The sequence below is a fragment of the Dromaius novaehollandiae genome, chromosome 15 (assembly GCF_036370855.1).
Source record: "Dromaius novaehollandiae isolate bDroNov1 chromosome 15, bDroNov1.hap1, whole genome shotgun sequence".
Classification (NCBI taxonomy): domain Eukaryota; kingdom Metazoa; phylum Chordata; class Aves; order Casuariiformes; family Dromaiidae; genus Dromaius; species Dromaius novaehollandiae.
In genome coordinates, this window is record NC_088112.1 from 21,685,009 (window position 1) to 21,709,283 (window position 24,275).

Below are 24,275 nucleotides of genomic sequence, written 5' to 3' on the forward strand. Positions count from 1 at the left end.
GTTTGCCTGACCCCGGCTCAGTCTTTCTAAAGATAATCCAGTTTGTCCATTCCTCAGCACAGCTATGTCTGAAGCATCTCGGATCAAAGATCCGCACTGAAGTCCCGAGAAAGGTCTGCGGACGAGCTGCAAGCCGCGCTCGGGGCAAGGACGGCCTTCGTCCTGCGGCTGCTGGATCAGGTGTCAACGCAGTCGCGCCCGGCTTCAAATCGCTCTTTGGACCCTCTCCGCTCCCTCCCCGTGAGCGTCCCGCGGACGAAAGCGCCTCTGCTCCGGGAGCCCTGGGAAAGGCCGGCACGAGGAGCTGCTGCAGACGGACCCAACACGAGCTGCGGGGGCGGCCCCGGGCAGAGCAGCCCTTCGGGAAGTCCCGCCGACCTGCCCTGGCTCTTCCCTTCTCCCGCCGCGTTCCCGCCGCGACCTACATTCCTCGCATGCATGTGCTGCTGATTTGCATGTTAATCTGAGTAAAACGGCAACATGGCAGTCGCTGCTTTTCCCGGTGATCCGTGCTGGCGCGGGAGGCTCCGGACGAAGAGGTTGTTACCGCGGGCACAAACAGCGCGTTGTTTATCGCCGAGGGAGGACACGGGGCCAGAACGGACAGACCCCGATCAAACGCTCCGTGCCGTAATGAGGAGCATCCACTGACTGCTCCAGCTCCGGGGTTTAGTTCACTAATTTATGAAGAGAATAAAACAAAGCAAATCATTAAGCTCATCCAGCCCTTGTACCGGGCTCGGCTTCTGCCACTGTCTGTAAACGGTGCGTTAAAGTTTGTCTACTGCTAGGAAAACAGCATAAACACCCATATAACACATAAGGTCCGGCCTTACCTCCCCTAAAGGGATGAGAAAAGCCAATTGCACCTCAAAGCGTTGTTTGGTAAAGCTGTATCGACGGACGCTTCTAGTGGAAACGCCGGCTACACGAGGAAACCAGCATTTCTATATGTAGAGCTTGTACCAGCTCCTCCCGCGCTGTGAACGAGGATGCAGCTTTGCTAGGTCAGTTCAAGCCGCAGACGTCGCTTCCCTCTCAGCCCCCAGCGAGTCTGTGCTTTCACAGGGCTCTGGCTTTTGGGGCTCGCTCCGACAGGAACTAAATCACCTTCATTTTCCCTGACCAAACGCAAAGCACAAATGCAGCGGCCCCTGCCACGAGGCTCCGAGCCCCCCTCCTTCATCCAGGTCCCGGCTTGCATCGCACATCGCTGGAGCGCCCCGCGGCCAGGGGAGGGGAAGGAGCAGGAGCTTCTGCATCCCTAACGGCCAGAAATGCATGCGCAGAAATCAGAGTACCCGCACTTTGCTCCATAAATAGCATTTTTTGAAGACCGTGGAGGGGAGCACAGGGAAGACGCATGCAATGGCACAGGGCTTCCCAGGTGTCGAGGCTGCCGTGGGGCCGGGCACACCATGTTTGCTTTTGTGCTGTTTTCTTCCCCCGCTCTTCCGTGGGCAGTTCCCCCTTTTCCGTGCGGCCGGGCGAAGGTGGATCCGCGCCCAGGGGCTCAGCCCGGGTCCCCGTGCAGGGGCTGGCACCTCCCGAGGTGGCTGTCCATTTGCGGGGAGTCCCGCGCCCACGGAGAGGGTGGCCCAGGCTGGTTTGTCTCCTGCCTCCAGCTGGAGCATCTCGTGGTGACATTGGGTGACACTTACTTGGAGCTCAGCAGAGAGCAGCTGCCGGGGCCACCCAAGGAGACGCCGGAGCCACCAGCTGCAGCACCCTGGGCCGGGGTTTCCCAAGGGACCGGCGCACGAGTGGTTCCTCCCGCGGGTGGTTTGGAACCTTCTGGCTCTTCCTCCATCGGCTGAAGCCTGTTAGAAAGACGCCTGGCTATTCATACACATTTTTAGACATGTCATTAAATCAAGACAATCAGTTCAGCCTGTATTTTCTCTGAGCAGATTTATCTGAGGTGACTCAGCTTCGCGGCTCCTGTGACATTTTGCATTCTCTCCCGTAACCTTGAATGCTGCTGATTTTTTTGTTTTACAGAGCAATCCATGTGCTGCTCCCTGAGCGCGTTTTGTTAAACCCAGGGGCTGCACGATTTGCGCTGCCTGACGCGTACGTGGGCTCCCTCCAGGGCGCTGAGGATTAGCTTTGCAGCGCTGCTCCGAGTTTATTTTAAAAATTTTATTCAAATGGTTGCCATGAATTCCCGAAGCAGAGAACATCCCTCTGCTTATTAACCACAGCTCGCAAGCAGACCTCCCGCAGATCACGTTTACATCAGCCCCTGCACCCTCCCATTCCTTAACTAGCTCCACGTGCAAGCACCCCACAGCATAACACCCCAGCAGAGAAACGAGGCCTGGGTTAAAAAAAAACCCTTTCGGTTTAGTTCTGTTTCCTCTGACCACGCGCTCTATCCCACACCTCTAAATATTTGCTGATCTCTCTGGCTCTAAGCAATAAAAGGTATCTTTTTATTCAGTGATCAGGCCCACCTGCTCTTGCTTAGCAGAACATGAGCTACTGCCGCTTCTTCCCCCACATTTCTTGCGCGTGGAGGGCCAAATGCCTTAGATATAATTCCTGGAATCGCATACCCTCCATGCAGCCAGCGTTCCCAAGGGGAAGGTCCAATCTAACATTTTATTTTACCTCCTTCTTCTCCTGGGCACTCTTATTTTGTATCCGGCTGGATGGAGCCGCAATTAATTCACACGGACACCTCACTTCGGGTCTCCGCTGCTCTGGGTGGAGGGATGAGGTTACCTCCCGCCTGGGATGCCCGAGAAGTGGCCCAGCAGGTCCCGGCGCTGGGGACCGCCAAGGCCCCGAGGCCCTGCGAAGCTCCAGCCCCCCAGGGCTGGGACGGAGAGCCGACGGGAGCGGGAAGGCTCCCCGCTCTGCACGTGCCTGGCAGAGGCACCGCGCGGCAGGGGCTGCTCGGGGCTGGTAAGGAGGATCCTCTGCAACGCTCTTACCATGGGGTCAGACTAAATCACTATTTGCACTTGCACATCAAAGCGTGATTTCGAGCCCGCGTTCCAGCGTGCGGCTGTGCTGCACGTGACCGATGCCCAACGCGAGCTGCCGCCGGTATCCTGCGCTCGGCCACTGGCGATAAATCAGTAATGAATAACAAGCGTTAAAATCTCGACCCACCTGACCTCCAGAGCTGCCGGTGCTTTGGAGAGGCGGTTTCTGCTCGTCAGCAGAGAGGTTCCCGTTTCGTCACTTGTATCAATTTTTCGCTTTGCCTGAAATTCAAACTCATAACAAAGGAATAAGGAGCATATAAACATAACTTTTTGGAAAATGGAGTAACAATTATTTCTAATTTCTGCACTTTATAGCATACCTGAACATTACTTCAGCATTTGGAAAGATGCTAAACAGGAGATGCCTGGGAACGCCAGTGCGGTAGAAGTGGTGAAAATCTTCCCCACGACACAAAAGACCAAAAGATAAGAGAAAGGAAACAGCACAGACCCATCCTTCCTTCAAAGGCAAGCACTGGTTTCAACACCAAACATTTATTCCCATCAAGTTAATTTTCCTCAACTGGGGGAAGATCCCCAAGGCTTGGATCTGTACAGGAGAATCATCTCAACCAAAACGTTTTGTGTCCAGTGAAACCGTCTTCAACTTTGAACAAAATCAATTTTGTTCAGGTCACTGGAACAAATATTAATAACATTCACACTGCTTTTTGCTATATACCATCCACTTGCACAATTTATTGAAAATACGCTTCGTGATCCTTGGCGTACGTGACAAGACACAGGCTTCCGGAGCGAGGACAAACTCCTCGGAGCAGCAAATGCCGGAGGGGGGAAGGAAACAGGAGACCTGCGGGAGCGCAGAGCCGGGCGAGAGGCGAGGACGACCCAGAGCTGCAGGTGACAGCCAGCTCCACGTGCCCCAGGCTCGGGAGACCGGCGGGTGGGGGACATCAGCCCCTGGTTCCCCACGCTGCATCTACCCTCCGCGAACTTCCCCCACGCAGGAGCAGAAAGCAAACGCACCAAGGCCTCCTTTCCCTATGCTCTCATGTCTTCCTCGGTTCATTCACGTTGCTCAGCGGGTAAACCCAGCTGAAGAATGTGATCTGGGTCAAAACTAACCAAAACTGTCAGTTTAAACCTCCGTCAGTTCCCCGGGGGGTCACTGTGCTTATTTAAGGCTTGTGCAAAAGCGAAGGTGCCACAGGGTGGGAGTGAAAGGCCAGAGGCGGGAGGAGAGGAGGGCAATTTCTTTCAGTACTGATGATACTTAGTGTAGTCCAAGACAGGCACTGCCAGTAAAACGTTTCTCGGCAACATCTGGCGTTATGGAACAACAAAAATCTGCTTCATCTGTGGCAGAGACCTTGGATTAACAGCCTTCCTATTCATGGTCCAGATGTGCCCCTCAGGCAGAACATCCTTCTCTCTGCATACTTTTTTTAAAATATCCCCCCCCCCCCCAATTTAAACATGGCAACATTTCTGATTTGACTCAACAGACATTATTTTAGAAGATTTTTGCTAAGGGATTGTTAACCTATTTTCTTCCTTCACAGATTATAAAGCCTCATTGAAACTGAGCGGTTCCCCCTCTTCCTACTTACCTCAGCTACCGCAGTTTCTCCCCACGTTCAGAATTTATCGTGCGTGCTGACGACCGAAAACTTCTTCAAAACAAAACCCTTAAGGCGTTGCTTGAAAAACAAACACTTGGGAAGAATAGCAAGGCCTTTGCAAACAGGAGCGAGTGCAGAGCTTATCAGCCTGGCAAGCGCTCGCCTAAGCCGGCTTCGTCAGCAGTCGGTTCTCCAAAGACCGCCGCTGAGTCCTGCCCGGACGCCCTGCTGCTGAGCACCTGCCTGGGGCACACGGCGCCGGGACGGACTCACGCGTGGCAGCTGCCGAGGAGAGGAAGCGATTGCTTCTGCCATGGCAGCATATTCTTTTACTGTGCTATACACATAGAAAATAGACTGTTAACATTAAATCAGTGCAAGAGTTTCCCTGAAATGGTGCATTGCGTTGTACCACGGTGTTGTTTGATCTCCGGTTCAGGTTCGACCACCCACATCATTTTCCATTTCAAACGCTCAGCCCACCCACAAGAGGAAAATATTTGTATCATTGTTTTATTGAGATTGTGTCAATCTGGAAACAGATGGACAGACAACAAGGAGGGGGGAAATATGCCAAATTAATAGGAGCAACACATCCTATCAGTCATTTCCAAAATGCAATCTGCTACGTACTGTAGGATTTTGTCGGTTGGTCTATGCGAAGGGGAAAGCATTTCCAGCACGTGCCTAGATCTTCTAAGCACTTGTCAATACTGTGGCACTAACACGATTGCAAGAATTCATCAAGCTGAGCCAAGTTCAACGAATGCATATGGATTTCCAGGAAAACGTCGCAGATCCCCCTGTGTAAAAGTGGATGATCTGTTGCCGGGTATTAGAGGCAGATGCTTTTCTCAAGATTTTCTAATTGTTCTTCTAGAAATTTTATCTGCTCTTCAAGGTCCTTCTGTTCGATCAGTAAGGAGGTCTTCACCTGGACAAAGTGTCTGTAGTCCTGGAGCTGTTGATCGGTCAGGTATTTGGCAAGGATACCAGAAACCACTCTTTCCCTACGATCCAGGTTTTCTTTCAGGTCTTTTGCATCTTCCCGCTGTCTAGACAAGAGCTTGTGTCGTTCATTCAGTGATTGCTAATAGGAAAAACAAAACAAAAAAAACCCAAAGCATCACAGTATGAAAACTCATAACTCCTGGCAGACTCCAGATCTTCATTTGGAAGTCACAGTCTATTTAGTTTAATTACTTCCTAATGTGAGCTTTGTGTTCCACACGAGGCTTTTCTAGACTGAATTACTCGCTCTTGTGGCTTGCAAGGTAAAGACACCAGAAAATGCCATCAAAGCTCACTTCTTCCATGTTGTCCTCCAGGAAAAAAAAAATCAAGATTCTCAAAATTCTGGTAATTTTAGACTGGCCTGTAGCCACTTTATTTCAATTAGAAGCTCTTTTAGGCACACATTTTTGTATTTTGCGAGTTGCATGTGATCAGAGTGCCTATGCCATATTAAAACGAGTATGACTCCTATTAAAATCTACATGCAAAACAAGAACCCTGATACAGACAGTAACTGTTCAAAGGTTTCTTTTAAACAAATCCGCAAGAATCAAGCCTTGCCTGTTCTACCGCATTTTAATACCTTTCACATTTTAGCTAATTCTTTCAGCTGTAATGATTTTTGTAGGAATAACACTGTCAGAAAACCCCCAGTTTCAGGACCATGTCAAAAAAACCAGCACAGAGCTATCGTAACCCTATGCATGCTGAAAATGGCAGCTGGGCTTAAAGACGGGAACTCCTGGTTTTGCTAACATTGGGGCAATTGCAGTGATTGGGAGATATTCATAAAAGTGATGGCATGTAAACAAGCCTTTATTGAGCATGTTATTCAAAGCATTGAATAAATTGTTTTAATGTATTTACTAGGAAGAGCACGAACATAACCGTCAAGAAACAAGTCCCCCCCAAACCACAAATATAAAGTGTGTTAGCCAAAGCTAATGTAAAATACTGCCTAAAAATTGTTCATGTTAACGTGAGTGACATTTTCAGGTGGATCCCGAGTCTCCACACCACACTGTATGCTGGGATTCTTTCAGTGGCCTTCTGAATTTGAGCTACAGTAATCCTCTACCACCCTGAGAGCGGCAGCAGCACAGCTCCGTAACTCTGTGCTTTTCTGATTTCTGGACGAGAAATAAGCACAGCAGGCATTGTGTTGCAAAATTTGTTTAAAAGCAATGAGGACAGCAGAAATGCATCATTTCTGGGATAAACTGGGCTTGTCTTCTCTTTAAAAAAAAAAAAAGTATATTTCAGAGCTGAAAAGATCTCCTGGTGACATGAGAAAATTCCTAATTTTCCAGCAGAACTGGCTAGTTGAGTTCAACTGTGGGGAACTTTATCTCAAGTTGAGATGATACCTTCCTCCCACTCCCTATAGTGAAGATAAGTCCATGAAGCGAAAAAAGATTTCTAAGGCAGTAATTACCACATTGAAGTTACCAATGGGAAAAAAAAAAGTCTGAAGCACAGGTTTTGAACTACTTCCCAGGGAGGAGTTCGAGCATTCAGAAGCCACCTCTCTCGTCCAGGCCCTCTCCAGGGTTTTGCTGCTCCTGCCATAACCTCACGCGGGCTCGGGGAGCAGAATCGGCGCTGCGGGCAGCACATCTGCTCTTGTCCTCCAGCACTGCCCCGGGCCTGGTCCGCTTCAGCCGCGGAAACAGCCCATCGCCGGCTGCTGCCTGGCTAAGCAAGGGCTGGTTCAGGCTTAAGCATAATTTATCCATTTGTCAGACAAAGGAGGCAAGCGTCGTCTCACCTTGAAAGAGGTGGACAGAACAAATTAAATCCTTTCGTCACTCACCTTCTCCTCAGCATCCGTGTTTCCATCGATCTTCCTCATGGCGTTCTGGACTCGGGCAAGACGGCTGGACAGACAGAGCAACAGGCTCACAACCTTCTCCAGGTCACCAATGAACATCATGTAGCGCTCAAACTCGTTGGGCTTGCAGACGTCCTGCACCATTGCCTCGAGCTCCTTGCCACGCTCTGCACACTCCTTGCTTTCGGAGAGGACAAGCTCCCTTTCTTCCCACAGGGTCTGCAGTTTTGATCGGAGGCTGGAGATGAGCTCCATCTGCGAAGGGGAAAAGAGCACGGAAAACTCTGTTAGTGCCAAAGAAAACTCACATTCCTTAGAATGGGCTTTCCTCACACCATCTCTACCAAATTCTAGACTTTTAAAATAATTGTAAGCTTCTGGGAAAGAAAAATACTGGAAGGATTTTCCAAAGTATACTTGATTCTCAAACTCTGCAGAGCAAGTAATCATCTAAACTGGAGATGCAGTCCCTAGCTCAGAGAGCTTCCAATCGGAGTTAGGAATAAACGAGAATAAAGATTACAACATGATTACACACGGTTATGCTCTGAGACAAGAGCATGAAGCCACAGCTCTATTATACCAAACTTTACAAGAACCAGCTGAAATTTCATTTCCAATCTACACAGAAAAAGGGGATTTCACAGGGGATTCAGGTAAGCCAAATAATCCCATGTAGTAAACCAAGTGGGAGAGGCCGTTTGATACAGAAGTGTTAATGTGGAAAAAGGCCCGGAGATCAGGGTGGGAGGACAAATATATCAGCTGTTGTATAAATCAGGCAGTGCTGATGTGAACAGGAGCAGCAGCTCAACAACATGTAATGAAAAATATCACCACATCCACAGCAGGAAGAATTTCAGGAGGGCAGATTGTAATTACCTGAGATCAAATATGGCCAGGTTTCTAGAGAAAAAAAAAAAATTCTTCAAAACTATATATTGCTCTTCCAAGACACCATATTTCTATTAGCAGAACTGTAATCCAACTATATCCAAGCTGACTTTATTCTCTGCATATATGGAAGTGAATAGATAAATGTAGTGCAGCAGGAGAAACTGCTGCCAGTTCCTGTAAAACGCATTCCTAATTTGGACTGCCAGTCGCAACGGATTTTACAGATTTTGAGACCAGCTCTGAGTGTTAAATTGTGAGTCAGCTGCTGCACAGGAGCTGGTCTTGCAAGGAACCATATAACCAATTCTGCTGCTAATTTCAGTACATCCCATCCCAGATGACATGGTGAAGATAAGTATGTAGGAGGAGGAATTTGAATAAAACCAGACAGGACTTAAATACCACCATTTATGATCAATATACCAATTTGTCATGACTTTAACTGTTACCTACTGAAAAAAAAAATTGACTCAGAGTTATCCATGAAAGAAGATTACTGGCTAAAAGCCACAAATAGAAGCGTCTACAATAATATGTGTGATATTAATAACTTTGTCACAGTGAAGAAAATTGTTCCTTCACGGTCATCTACCTACTTTCTTGGACGTGATGTCATCTAGGTCATTCGTGCTGTCTCTGCTCCTGTTCAGGATTTGGTTCCCCTTAGAAACAGGATCTTCGTTCCTTTGCTCGGCATTGTGTTCGGTTTCAAGGCTTTCTTCTGTTAGATCTTTATTACCTTTCCTGCCATTGAACAGAGAATAAACACTTGTGACAAACAGAATCCTGTTCGCAAACACTGTGGTCGTAACTGTGTGCGTTGCTATTTCAGAATCCTTTTTCCTTCTTCTCAAAGCCACATTTCTAATTTTTGAAAAGACGCAGAGCAAATATTTGCAGCCCTGGATTGTCACAGTCCCTTTCCATGGGGGGTCATGCTGCTTTCGATGCACCCCGTTCGGCACGCCGCTTACAATATATCCAACTTATCAGCACGGCTAGCGAGGTGCCTGTCACCACCTTTGCACAGCAGTTAATCCCCAGCCAGTGTTTGCTCTTGTTCTTAGCACAGTCATGTCTCCCTCTTCCGTAAGCAACGGGCACACGAGTAGGCGAATCTGCCAAAATGATTTGCAAAAGCTGCAAACGATGCTCTGTGGAAACCACATCGCTTGGCTGAACAGCAGCAAATTCACCCCAACAGAATTGGGCTAAATTTGCCGTGCCTTAAATGCCCAGCTACCAATACACAGCCTACTTGTTTCTCACACTTTTAAAACACACAGCTTGTTTGGTTGTATACAGCTATCACGGTGTGGCTTACTCCAAGCTTCTTCCTTCTGCTTCTCTTCTGCAGTCATACACCCATAGCCTGAGATACTTCTTGACATGCAAATCAGAAAAATAAAATATTTTGCTAATGAAACAAAAATAGAAAATGTCTAAGTCTTAGTATTAGTATATACACATTATCCATACACTAAAATAGCTTGAAATGCTACAGAATTATTTTGTCTACTTACTCATTCTCCTGCCCATGTTGCACATCTCCCTTTTTCCTGTGAGATTTATCTAACATGGAAATGTTAATAGGAAAAAGACCCTCCATCAAGTCTAGAGCAGTTTTTCTGATGGGATGAGGCATGAGAACATCAGCCAGAGAACTGTCTTTGGCAATGATCTCCATAGCGAGTTCTTCGTATCGCTGGTCTTCGGGAGACTGCAGCCTCCTTTTAGGCAGAGATTTCTCTTTTTCTGGGAGAACATCATCCTGTCTGTTGTGCATGGATGTCTTGTTTGCAGCTAAATCATTGCCTGTAGTTTTTTCTCCTTGATGAGCCTGAACTAAAAACGTGGTCTGGCAGTATGTTACTTTCTCCCGAGGGACTGCAGGATCATCTGCCTCTAACTGCTGTTCTGGGCATTTTATTAAAACACTGCCATTCACAGATTTTGTTCTGCACTCCTTTTCCACTTGAGCATCTTCCTCACTTCCACTTCTTGGGCTAGGATTAGAGGTTTCTGGAGTTGGCTCCTTACTATCCGGACAGCAGGCACTTCCAGTTGTGTTATTGTCCTCATCTTCATGACTCTTACATTCATCTTCATGATTCTTAGATTCATCTTTCTCAGCATCTTGGAAACTATAAGAAAGAAGACAAAAGTTGCCTTTATTTGGGAGACTTTCTCTGTAATAGATACTTCCATAGACGGAATATTTTAAGTAGCTGCAGCTAATTGTCATTATAATCCCAGCCTCCTCTTTCTATTAAAAGCTTCTACAATTTTGATTCCATAGCAGCTATTCATTTTGCTTGAGATAAATAGTGCATTGGGGTGAAAAGGGAGGAGGTAAAACGTGTGGTTGCGCCATTCCCCGCTGTTTGAACCCCCATTCGCCTTCTTGGTTTCTAATGACGCCCAGTTTCTGACGACGACCCGCGCTGGCTCCCGAGCTGCTCTCCCTAGCAGCGGGCAGCTGGGGACCCGCCTCGCTCCCCGCGGGACCCAGGAGCCGTGCGGAGCCCCGTGCGATGTTCTCCTTCGTTTAGCTCTACCTCTCAGGTCACATATAAAAACAATGCAGCTAGGAGAGTCTGTCTTTTCTCCCCTAACTAACCCTGCTTTTGTGGGAGTGATGAAGAGACCTCAAGTTTAACCAGTGCAGACTGCGGGATACCCAGTGAGCACACACAGACGGAGACAGACAGACGCACACGCCCAGAGGAAATCGTCTCTAGATTTAGGAAAACGCCGGCGGGCTTTGTTGTGCTAGGAGAGCTTTCAAATGTTTGTACTGTTGTACTCAGTCGCACGAGCCCCACGACATCTTCAGCGTTTGTTTGTCTGGGCAGATTTCCCGATGCGGGTCTGGGGCTCTCCGCGGCGTTTAGATGGCTCATGGCTGAGCTGCGTGTGCGCCGTGCGGGATGCACGGGCTTTTCCCAGGGCGAAACCGAGCCGCGCTTTGGCTCAGCAATGAGAGTCTCCCTATTTCTGAAATGCCATCTTTTCCCACAGTTGCCCTTCCTCTGCTTTTTAGCTTTAACACAGTCTTTTTAGCTTTCCATCCAAAAAATTAAGTCAGCTTGAAAAAGAAAAGTTGAATCATGTTTCATACCACATAATGACTAACAGTATTACTTAGAGATATCTAATCTATTATGCGCACCTTTCCACTACGATTAAAAATAAAAACTGAATTTGACCTTGACTCAGCTGGTTCTGGTGATACACTTAATGCTGGAAAAGCCGTTTTTAATCAAAAACGGTTCTAAAAACACCCCCTGCCAAACATCGCAGGATCACGACGGGATGCTGCACTGCCATGTCTCAACTAAGCAATGAGATGACGATGCAGTACTGTGGTCACGGACCAATGCATCTTTATGAAGTGATACGTGATGAAAGGAAGAGATGAAGAGACGCCTAAGAAAATCACCGCAAGCATCAGAGACCCTTGGGCCTTATTCTTACTTGTTCAGGGCCTCATTGCAGTGGCCAAGGGTCAGGTCAGCTGGCTGAGGGAGTAAAGGCCAGGATCAGATCTTGCAGGCTACACAAAGCATCTATAGCTGCTATCAGGTAAAATGGATAATAGCAATGAAAATGACTTCAAAATTGTATGTGCAGAATCAATGCAAAATGAATAAATTACATTTATCAAGCTTTTTTCCCCAGTGACATATGGACAGCATTGGTGCGGGTAATAATCATAATTGGCTCTTTCTGCTGGTCCTAGTTTGAACTTTTTTTTTGAACTGATAATGCAAACAGCCTAGTTTGGATTTTCTACCATAGCTCAACAGCACTTTCTCGTGGAAGAAAATAGAGAGAAAAAAATAATATATAGCTGGAACAGATGTAACCTGTACTTACAGCTAGTTCCCATAGATGAACATTTAAATCAACAAGGAGAGTAATTCTGGATCTCTTCTTTACCTAGCACACGTTGTAGAGCTACGCTCAAATACATTTCTGGCGTCGCAGTGTTCCGCCCAGAACTTTTGGTTGTGTTCATCATGATCTGCTCAGCCTCTAGCTGAACTTAGAAATTTAAACAAAACATTAAAATCTTAATAAAAATAGAAATTTTGCTAGGATAAGCAACTCACTAGAAACCATTCACGTCTTTCTGAGTGACTGTAACAGGAGAAAATCTATTTATGGAGATTATTACACAAGCATCAGCGTCACTTCCCCACTGAGGAAAAGCGCGCTGCTTTTCTCCCGATGCTCCCAAAAGAGCAAAACGAGTACCGAGGGCGAACACACAAACTTTCTAGTTATGTGTAAATTGCACAGGAATTTTATCCTAAGGATTAAAAAGCAAACAAAAAACAAACAAACAAAAAACTGAACTAAAACCCAACAACACCCCCCAACAGCCCCTATTTCCATTACGCAAGCACACCGGTTTTTCAAGACTACAGGCATATCCGAGCTAATTCCAGGTGCTGTTTTTGCCGGAGACCAGCTGGGGGAGCAACGATCCCAAACATCTGCAGCAGGCAGCTCGCAGGGCGAGCAGCTCGGCTTCTGGTACCCTACATTTTCCACTTGTGCTCCGCACAGTAGAAATGGTTGTGAAGACTGCTCCAAAGGGCAAGGAGGTAGTACAGCACACGATAACTCCCGTTAGAGCAACGCAGGATCCCGGGAGGCAAGGACGGAAGCAACCGCAGCCGCTAGTGGAGCTCCCCACGTCTTAGACGGGCTCTACCGCGCTCTCTCGGTAGAGACCTGATGTATCCCTAGAAGCTGCGACCCTCTCACTGACACCAGTGCCTGCGAGCCTGCCTGCGCAGCGTGTACAGCTCGGAGGGGGAGGCTGGAGGTGGCTCCGGGATTGGGACCGTGCTCCCAGGAAACCGGGCCATTTTCAACGGTGCCGCCGAGTCCTGCCTTCAGCTGGCATCTCTCAAAGACCTCCCCTGCACCTCGGCGACCCTCGTGTCAGTACTTCGGGCCAAGTCAGGCAGAAGACCCAAAGGCACCCTCTCCCCACGTGGATGCACCCAAAAAGGCAGAAAGAGGGAAATAAAGGCAGCATAACATAGGTGAGGAGAATAATTCTGAGCTACGCTTGATTCAGTTTTGAGACACCTGACATAGCATCAGGCAGGGGTGAGTCCTGTGGTTCTTTAGTCTGTATTCGATTCATTCTTTGCTGAAAAGTCTCTTTTGCTGCCCCCATGACAAAGCCAGGCTGGTAACGGGAGCTGTAACTGGGGCCGCCAGCGCTGGCGGCTGCCTGTGCGGCAGAGCACACACCAGTAAGGGCATCCTCCCCATCCCGGGGCTCCCAGGAGGCCGTGGCTCCGTGGCTCACCCAGCCGTGCGCTGCCTTACCTGGGCAGGCCGAGGCAGGGCTCGCGGCTCCGGGCTGGCGGCACTGCAGAGGTTGCACATCTGGAGGTATCCTGGGAATGGAAGCAGCACACTCCTATCAGCAGCGTTTTCAGACTACGTTACTACATTCACAGTGTGCACTGCAGACATAGAAAAAAGCAGCACAAGTGCAGACTGGACCTTGAAGGGATTTTTCTGCCATCCAGTGAAAAAACAGTGAGCTAGGAAAGCAAAGCTTCAGTCCCATAACACAATTTGCAAGGGAAATGGGACAAGAAGTTTTTTCCTTCTAAGGAGAGCTTGGAATACTTCACATTTACAGACCACGTGTCCCACCTTCCTCTGCAGCTCACCCAAATGAGTTTTCTGAATGTCAAATCATATATACACCCATTTGCAGTAGTCAAAGGGATTACGTGCCATTGCGTGTTGTCCAGCCCTAGGGGGTTGCATATGACACTTGTGCAGTTTGCTCCTTGAAGCAAATGTTTGATCCTCATCGGGGTCTGAAAGTTACCTTTGTCTGAGCACTTGATCCATCGTAACAGATACTTCTGCCCAGATTCTGGTACACCTTTCAGTCAGCTAAGTTTCCATTCTTACGCAGTTCTGTTCCAACTTTTTACCCATTAAAAAGATTGTTTACAATAATATTGAAAATTATTTTTGAGAATAACAAGTTATCATTAATTGGAACTGCATGTGTTAAAAACGGTAGCACTTTTTTCAGAATTCCAAAAAATTATTTCTCCTGCACACTGCAAAGCAGACCATACATTTTGCTTTTAAATAGCTCCATTACATTTCCTATAGAATAAACAAATCTGGCTTCCCTCCTTTTTTGGTGTCTCCAGTGCCATATGTTAAGAACCAAGTCTTAATTCCTCATTTGTGCTGTTCAGCAGCTTTTCATGTGAATAGTCCCACTGTTCTCTCAAACAGGTAGAAGGCTTTATGCAGGACTCAAACAATGAGTTACTCTCTTAATATTTTTCTTACCTGCATGGAAGGAGGAGTTGATTTTGACCTCTCGCAACCTCTACCAGAAGCAGAAGCATCTGCCTGAGGGAGGTTTTCAGCCGAGGCACATCTGCTGGTGCAGCTTCTGTCTGCTGCCTTGGGAGCAGAGCTGGTGCTGCATCTACTGGTCAAGCTCAGCGGGGCGGTAAAAGCCAAAGGAGGAAAAACATCTGGAAATTCTTCTTCGGAGAAAACTCGGCAGAAAACCTCATCGTTTTGCATCTTCCTGCTTTTGTTTGGATTGGAAATCTTGCCAGAAGGCCATTTAGGATATGAAGGTCCCTTCTGCAGGGGCGGGTTATGCAGTGGGATGTGCTGCAAACTACCCGGTCTTTGACTAATCTTTCGTTCCATGTATTCAATAAGTGCGGTATGTTGGATTTGCTTCAGCTCAGTCTTGGAGATGCCTGAACTGGAAAGTGCCCTTCCTCGGTTTTCCGGAGTCTTTCTCCCAGCTGCTGCTATATCTTGCTCAGTAATTTCATCCCTGACTTGACTCCATGATACATCCCTATCTTCCAGCTGATTTAGTTTCTCAGGTTCAGAAAAGCACAGTTTCTTTTGCTCTTTTGTTACTCTTTTCCTTCCCCCTATTCGACCCATTTGTGTTCTCTTAATTTCTTCATCTTTACTGAAGTTTTCTACTGATTGCAGATGAGGAGGAGGACAAGAAGCAAGTTTGGCATCCTCATTTTCACTGGATAAGGAAAGAGATCTAAGATGTTCAATTGAAGGTCTTTTAGAGGGTTTCTTCCTCAGCCTAATGGGCAAACTCATCTGCAGATCTTTTCTTTTAAAAGAGGTTTCTCTCAGAACCTTTTTTTGAGCCACCTTAAGTTGCTCTCTGTAGTCGTTCTTGAAACTCTCATCCACCGATGAACCAGGACTCCCCAGAATGACATCGTCAGCCTCATTCAGATCATCAGCAACGCACCGAAGGTTGTGTTTGGTCTTTCGAAGCTGATTACTTTCCCTTTGTATGTCTACAGATCGTGCTGAGGCAGGGTAATTGCTTGCTGAAAATTTCTTTGGCGAGCTCCTCAAGTCCTCTTGATGTTGGGTATGCTTCCTTTGATGCAGGGTGTTGGTGGCTTTCTCCCCAGAAAGATAGTAAAGAAGGGGAGTTGTCTGCCTATTTATTTGTTTACTGGCAATATCATCCTGCACCCGTCTTTCGAGATGTTTTTGAAGATCAGGTTGATATTTCTGAAAACAAGCAGGAGGTACGGTTTTCTCTTGTTCTAGATGCATTGTAAGGTCAGGACTACTGTTATTAGCTTGCTTTTCTTCGTTGAATTCATTTAAAAAATGAGACGCGGCATCTTCCCTTGGTCTGAAAAAAGAAGTTTGGTTAGTATTATCATAATATGGCTTATTTCCCTGATCCAGCTCCCCGCAGCAAGGATGCTCTGATTCTACACTATCCAAGCTGTGGGGCACTGAGGATTTCTGCATTTTGGCTTGCTGATTGAGCAGTGGTTCCCAAACATCATTCCCAATCTCTCCTTCAGAGTCATAACACTGATATTTATCTGTACAGCTGTTTAGCTTCTTTGATACATTTTTAATTGGAAGAGCATTTTCCACATACTTTAAGTCACAGCTGTCCTCAAACACATCCTGATCCACATCTGAAAGCAGCTCAGCATAGACTGGGCACTGAGCACGAGGCAAGGATCCTTTTTGCTGGCTGGGTTCTGAGGTTGTACTTTGCAGATCTGCTTCTCTGAAATTTGGCTTATGTGCAGCGCAGGGATACTGTTTGTTTTCTTGTGTATCATTAACGGTGTTAGGGTTGGCATGTGGTGGAGGGTAGGCTTTAGAGTTCATCTCTTCAGGAATTTTATAAGCATGAACTGAATTATAAGCAAAAAGAATTTTAGGGACACTAGCCACAGAGTCAGTCTTTAAATATTCCTGAAAAATGAATGAAGAAGGTCTGCTGAAAATGTGTGGATTGCTTCTCTTTATAGATTCTTGGGATAGACTCCGGTCTCCACCTTCCTCTGTCTTTACCCTCTGGTTTTTTGATTTAGATAGCCCATTTTTAGAATCAGAAGAGGAAAGGTCCTTGTTTTCCAGAGCCTTTCTCCTAGCTGCCACTGTATCTTGCTCAGCAGTTTCATCCCTGACTTGACTCCATGATACATCTTTATCTTCTAGCTGATTGTCCTGCACGGAAGGACCTGGCTGCGCACTGCCCTCGCTGTGACTTCCGGAGTTGCATCTCCCCGTCGTGCTTTCAAAGTGTCTAGTAACTTTATAGCTGTCGAGTCGCGTGGGAGGAGAAGGTGGAGGAGGCATTGGAGGTGGAGGTGCGGCCAGAGGCACCGGTCCCTGATTTAAAGTCCCCCGGGTAGGAGTGTTTCTGTATCGTTCAGCGAGACCGACGCCGTGAGAGTTGTTATGGCTGCTCGGATCTGGTGACTTGTACGGATGCACGCATCTGAGTTCAGAGTTTGCTGCACTGAGATTGTAAATACCTCTCACATACTCCGAGTCCATGTACGGTGCCTGCTCCGGAGGCACGCAGCCGTTCTCACTGTAACATGACGGCATGTGATACTCGGGAGCGTTTGAGCCCCCTGAGAAAGAGCTGTAAGCAGAGTCTGCTTTTCCAGGGAGGTGCGAGAGATGGTCTACGCTGCTGATCGGCTTCGCTGGTGAAAGATGAGTACCGTTCTCAGGAGAGGTCACTGCCTCTAGCAGCTCTCCCGCTTCCTTGTGTTTCCATCTTTCTACCTCATGCCCAGATGAAGCCATGTTGACTAAAAAGCAGCCCTTCCAGCAAACAAAGTCGTATTAAATGTCCACAACAGAGTTGTTGAAGCAGCACATTTTGCTCTATTTGTCACCGTGGTCACATTTCAATAATAGTTAGAAGATCCTAAAAAGAAAAAGAAACATGTGAAAAAAACATCTTCAGGTTCTGATTCCCATGTGGGAGACTCAGCGTTGATCATCATCTGCACATGTAGGGAGAAACTCGCGAGAACTTGCCTCTTATTACACTCCAGAGGATGTCAGTTTGGTTTATTTACAAATTTTCTGGTCTTTATCTCACTACACCTGCAATTCCTGTTAGAGCTGGGGTGATATTAGTCTCTAAGGCAGACGGACTTCACTAATCTGTAAGAGATGGTCCAACAACCCAAGCCCAAAGAGCAGAACGCTGCCGTTAGACCTGTTCCATCAAGATTTTATGACAAAATTGAGATAAACCAAACTAAAACAACAAAAACTGCCACCACCTTATTTAACTGAAAACGGTATTTAGAGTAGCCAGATGTATATTTCTGGCTTCAGTAATTGTTAGGATCTTGGAATGATCTTTTTTATCTATCACAAAGGGAGGCACTCAGTTTTTAGTAACAAGAGGTGTCTAGATCTTCATAAAATCTAGAAGACTATGCCTAAAATTAGAAGACTTTCTCTCCTGATGACTGCAAAGCAGCTGCTTGTTTGAAGCTGCGGAGCACCTTAGAACCACGCTTCTGAACACGCTCCCAGCTGCAGGCCAGGGCCTGGCTCTTTTTTGGATGACTGCAGCCCCGACCTAAATAGCGCAGGGTTTGCAGCTGCAGGACTGCAATTCCAACACACACAGCGTGTCCCACCCCCCAGCAGCACCTCCACATTTCCTTCCAGGGAAATTCACACAGAAATATGAACGCATGGACAGTTAGCTGGACAAGTCACTGTTACAACAGCCCCAGTAACGTGCTGGGTACTGAACACGTGGGGCTTGCTGCGTATGCATGGAGGCTGTTTCAGACCTGCAGGCACCAGGCTGCCCAGCCAGAGTTCCTGGGAGGAGATCAGGCTGCCCTTTTCCTCTCCTCGGTGGAAAAGACGACAGGCATATGCAGTATTAAAATGAGGTTACTGGGGGGAAAAAACAAAGCTGCTTCAACTCATAACCAACCCTCAAAGACCAAGCCTTCTCAGTACATGTAAATCAGAGTTTACATCTATTTGCACATCTATTTGCTCTAGATCTTGGTGCAGTAGGTGTTTAGGTTGTTTATGTAACAAGAAGATAACAAGACAATAAGAACCTTTGCAAATATGAACAATTCAAACCAATGCATGTAATCACAATAAGTCAGGCATTTATTTCATGACCGCTATTTCCGTTTCTTTGGGTGGTTATGGCTTGCAGCAGATTCGTCCAGTCACTTCACTCCACCCAAAGCAGCCTCACGGCACGGGGGGGGGCAGCCACAAGAAGGTTGCTGAGGATCCTTCAGTGGACGTCTGCTGAGGATCCAGCTGCTCTATGGGGCCTCAATGCTTGGGCTGTAGCTGTCCATACACACCACACATACTGCAGGACAAAGCTACTACGCTGCTAGTGTTATTAGATGCCTTTCTTCAGGAAGCTTAACTGACACCGAGTAAATAATAAATGGCTCAAAATGCATAAGGGGCAGCATACTGCTTTGGAGAAAATATCTAGTAGAGTTTGGGGGTTGGGTTCCCCCCCACCAAAGGCTTCCCTGGTTTCTCAGAGAAGCAAGAATGAAATCATACTTTATCTTATGAACAAGATAAAAATGATTTGTTGTTTCAGCGAGCTTCCATGCCACTTCTGTCCTCACTCAGAAATCTACGTCTTGGAAAACCTTTCCCAGAGGCTTATAGAAAGTGTCTCAATGAGAGATTGATAGTGTCTTGATGAGAGAGTCTGTCAGTAAAAAAATAAAATCATAGCTTTTTAAAACAGATAAATATTTTTGTAACTGTGATGCTAGGAACTCCTCTGCAAACATACCAAATCTAATGGAAAGAGCAGCATCAGCTTAAAGCTCGTGTGTAATGACGGCACGATACCTGTGGAGTCTAGCAAACAGCTCATGTTTATTAGCAGCACTCACCACTTACTCAATCCTCAATGATTATTATTCATAATGCATGCAGATTTAGTTTAATAAACGAGATCTCTACAAGCAGCCCATTACTAAGCCGAGGGTACGCATGCAGAAGGCCACACCACCTAACCCATCTTCAAACCAGCTTCAGACCCCTCTGACACGCTCACAGGTAGTACTAAAGCCTAACAAAAGAGCAGCTGGCAAGCCAGAGAGGTATAGTCGATGACTTGATTGAGTAATTCTCATTTAAATCAATTCTAAAGACTGATTAGTTATTGAAAGAAAGCAAACAAATAAATGGTCTTGAAAGCCTCCAGCGACCAGCTGCTAGATGGTGACACACCTTCTGAAGAGATGCAAATTGTTTCCAGATCCTACCAGGATATTATGTGGCTTTGTTTTCTTCAAAAATGAAGAACTCAGTCTTTAATCTGTCGTTGTCAGCTATATACTTTAGCACTGGGGTCTCATAAAACTGGAGAGAGAGAGATTTCAGTGGTGATGCTGCTGTTTAAGGAAAAAAGTTCACATTCCTGCCTTGTTTCAAAGACGGTTCTGCTATCATTCATTTTGAGCCAAGGGAAGAGGTGGATCAGAGCCAAAACACACAAGTTAATATATGAAGGGAACTTGGACTTGTGGGGCACAGTAAATAAATTAGGTAGTTTCCGGGAAATTAAAACAGCATAACACCGCACAAAGTGAGAATTTTTGCTGGGCTTTCGGGGGCATTTTAATAAGAAACCGACCCAAGGATGACACATGGAGAAGCTCGCTTTATCTTTAGAGATGTAAAAAACAGCTGTGAAATTTAAAGGACCCACAAACAACAGGGTCACATAGGAAAGATGAAGCCTCAGTAGGTGATGACAAAACTCCACACACTGTTCCTCAGGGCATATACCGAAGAATTTCAAGAAACACCTTAGAAATCTGGTGAAGCAAAAACCTTGGATTTTCTGAAGATTAAGAAAAGCAGGTGAAAGAATGATTGTGCTGACAAGATGCAAAATCAGACTGCACCACACCCACAGTCATAGCAGGGTTATGTACATCATTTAACCGGACAGGCTGCACCCCGAGACCTGGATTGTTGGAAAGACTTAGTCCTCCCTGGGCTGCGCAAGCTCCGTGGCACAGGACCAAGCCCCACGGGAGCTACTTTCCATGCAAGGACCAGAAGGCAGATTCCTCTGTCAGTCTTATCTCTGTTTTTTAATCAAAATTTTGTTCCAATGGAATGTCTCAGCTCTCTGACTGATGACTATTACTTGACTATTGCTATTAATAGACATAGCCAAGTCTTTGTCTGGGATATGCTGGCACAGCTCCATTGAAGTTAATGGAGCTACCCTGATTTACAATGAGAATTTGGCTCCAACTTTTCACAGCTATGTGTAGAATTTAAATAGCAGCTGGGCTTTGGTCTATGTACATCTATGAAAGTACTCTCTTGGCTTCTTAGGCCGCTGTTTCCCAAGATCTTTTTCCCAGTTATTTCAAACTGTTGGAAGCTATCTGTTCGTGATTTACAGTGAGGTCAGCAACGTAATGAAGAATTTATGTTTCCAGGTTTTACGATAATACCAGAAATAATGGAAAATACAATTTCAGTATCTTAGAAGATCAAGAATGGCTAACTGAAAAAAAGCAGCAGCAAACACTGAGTCACTGTTTGCACAGGGGTGCAGGAAGATGTTACAGCTCACAGGACGTTCCCTCCTCCGTCTGCTCCTCTTTTTCAGTCTTTCCTGATTCCTTTCTCTAGCTGTCTGCTGCCTTTCCTTCTGGTCAGTGGTGGAAGGACCAGAGAAGCAAAAGACCATTTTGCCCATTTGGTGCCCTGTTGTCCCATCCTTGCTATGGTTCTCATTCTGTATGTCTATTTAAAGTTCAAGCTTGCAATTTCACATCTTTGAAGTGACCAGAAAATAAGAACTGAAATAACATACAGTTCTCTAGAATTCTCCCCTAAAATTTAAACAATATGATAATGAAACACTTCTTAAGGAAAACCTATCATATTTCCTCTTGGGAAGATGTTCCCTAAATTCCTGACGCAGAAGCATTAACTGCAATGTGTTCAAAGAATTATGTGAAAATTACCTTCCTTTTCATTTGTAAAAGAGAAACATGAATTTGCTTAAAACTCAACTGACATTAAAAATGATGCTATTGTTTTCCTAATCTGGTAGGTAGCCAAGCACCCACATTGACCACGCTGTCTCTGGGTATTAGAAATGTCCTGGCAAGCCTGTAATACTCAGCTTCGGAACAACGTGCACATTCCAGGCAAGCTATCAATGTTTTCATTGTACACCCCTGAGAGCAGAAAGAAAAATGTTAATTTAAAAGTTTATCAGAACCAAGAACACCAGAAGATACAGGAAAGCATATTAACGGTATGTCATTCCAGATGCCCAAAGAAATAAAGCCACTAACAACCTATTAAAAGCTTGACTTCCATCCACTTATTTATATTTACTCCAGCATTACCTAGGAAACCCAACACAGACCATAGCCCTCTATGCAAAGCACATGCAAATATATAACACAGTCTTTTCTCCATAGGTCTGACAAGCTAGAAAGATGAGACAAAAGCCTGGAAGAGAAGCAGAGTCTCAATAGGGGAAGTAACTTGTCTAATGCTTCACAGTAGGCTGGTGGCCAAGGAAGAGCAAAACTCAGATGACACAGGATGCTGTGTGCACTAGGCCAGGCTATCTATGGTCAAAGATAATGATGTCTTATGTCTCAAAGGAAGATTTGTTCCACAATTCCACTATAATAATAGAGGGAGGAGGGGGGAAACAGTTGTGGCAGAGCAGTGCAAGGAAATGCATGTTGTTATTGTCCACGCTGTACCTTTTCTCAAATCAGGTATGAGTGAAGTACATTCAAATTTCTACTTCACCCAGACATTTATTAAATACAGTCTGAGTATTCAGCACAGGTTCTAGTCCTAATGAGGTTTATAGCCCTTTGCAGACTGCTGTCAAAATATCAGTCAGCATCTTAACATCTTAACTTCAGGGAAAGGTGTTTTCTATCACACAGTCTTGAACTGCTTGCTACCAATTTAATAGTCAAAGCCTCAAGTCTCTGGCAAGTTAGCTCCATGCAGAGAAAAGTCAGTGTTTTTGGAGTAGTCAGTTAACAAGTTACCCTTCCCTTAAGGACAGTTTTCTTTCACTTGTGGCTTGCTCTTGTTCAACCTCATTTAGATTGTATTAGGTGCTGCTAATTAATCCATTAACTCATCTGGAGCTATGTGCAATGCTTGCCTAAACCAGGTGTTAGTGTCTGTAGCTGAAGTGCAGGTATTTTCTTTCTCATAGCTTTAAATTATTCTCAGTCTAGGTAAAACATATACCTGGCAGTGAACGCAACCATGCAATATTTCTGCATACTTGTTTCTTTCCATCAAAGTTTACCAGTGCAAACTGAGATCAGAGAAGCAAAAGCTACCATTTTACTTAATAAATGCAAGCACATTTCAAACCTTCTTTTGAGACTGGATTTATGCCTATGGGTAGCTGAGGAACTATGATTGTGTGACACAAATGATCACTTTGGAAAACTAATTAGATGTTCCTTTTGGAACAGAAGTACAAGTCTGTAAAAGAAGTCATCCCAATTTGGATTCCCATCCAAAAAAATCAAGGGAATTATCAGAAACACCAGTATGATTTGCACTTTCACTATTAGAAATCTTGCATCTTTTAGTCCTCCTAGAAAGCCGAATGAATCTTGACTTTGAAGTCTTGGGCCCTAGAGGTAAGATTATCTTAACCCTGAGCAACCTCCTTTTGCCTGGGGAACTTCTCAGCAGCAAATTTCATTCAAGCCTGAAAAGTGAGGTAAACTGTTCGTATCTGGTAGAATCCAATAGACAAAGTATGCTCCAACCCACTGTTTGACAGACAACTCATCATTTGCAGAAAAACCCATAGTGCTGGTAGAACGGCCAGATGATCGTGGCCAAAGTTCAGAGTTCAAATTCCAATTTCTGGTTCTTACACTAAGTTTTTAATTATTCCAACAAAGATAGTCCAAGAGGGACTAAGACTCATGTGTATGGTCTGTTTTACAACTCATCTGGAGAATCAATTCTATAGTTTAATACCCACTGTTTACCTCTACTTCCCACTTCTGGAAATAAAATCATCACCAGGATTTGGAAACTGTGGTCTCATTTTTAAGAGGTTTTTCCAATGTTTCTGATGTATGTAGTTTCACAGAAAAAGAGTTCGCCTACAAAAAGAAGCAGAAAGATTGGGAAAGAACTAAAAGAGAATGAGTTGGTGCATTTGAAATAGATGCATCTGTATTATAGGAAAAAAAGGCACCAGAACATTCAGAAGTGATGATGCCCATTTTCATTATGGTAGGCTAACCTAGAGCAGAGAAGTTGGGGGGTTTTCTGTGTGTTTGTTTGGGGGAGGATTGTTTCTTTTAAAGAGTCCTTTGCACATAATACAATTCACTTTCGAAGGTAATCTCACAGAGAAGTTTTTCTTCTTCCTTCCCCCCCTTTTAAAAAGCCCTTTACTAGATAGAACTGGTAATTCAACAATGATCAGAGGTCTTGAAAACCTGAAAACATAGAGAAGTTGAGAGAACTCAGTTCAGTCTAGAGAAGTCTGGGTAGGACACTACAACAGTGTTACACAAAGGGCGGTTGTAAAGAAAAGGGGGCCAATCTATT

General features: G+C 45.6%; 1 protein-coding gene across 6 annotated transcripts in view; it reads right to left on the minus strand.

Annotated features, from left to right (window-relative positions):
* Positions 1–5,076: 5,076 nt before the first annotated feature.
* Positions 5,077–24,275, minus strand: part of SHROOM1 (shroom family member 1) — a 41,132-nt gene continuing 21,933 nt past the window's right edge. For 5 of the 6 annotated variants that reach the window (XM_064521175.1, XM_064521172.1, XM_064521171.1 and 2 more), the window contains exons 2-7: positions 14,673–17,580; positions 13,674–13,744; positions 9,845–10,465; positions 8,918–9,065; positions 7,407–7,679; positions 5,077–5,669 (exon numbers count right to left, since the gene is read on the minus strand). In XM_064521175.1, coding sequence (XP_064377245.1) covers positions 5,415–5,669; positions 7,407–7,679; positions 8,918–9,065; positions 9,845–10,465; positions 13,674–13,744; positions 14,673–17,456 — 4,152 coding nt within the window. In that variant the 5' untranslated portion in view covers positions 17,457–17,580 and the 3' untranslated portion in view covers positions 5,077–5,414. The remainder of the gene's footprint in view (positions 5,670–7,406; positions 7,680–8,917; positions 9,066–9,844; positions 10,466–13,673; positions 13,745–14,672; positions 17,581–24,275) is intronic. The other variant, XM_064521176.1, reaches the window with a different exon arrangement.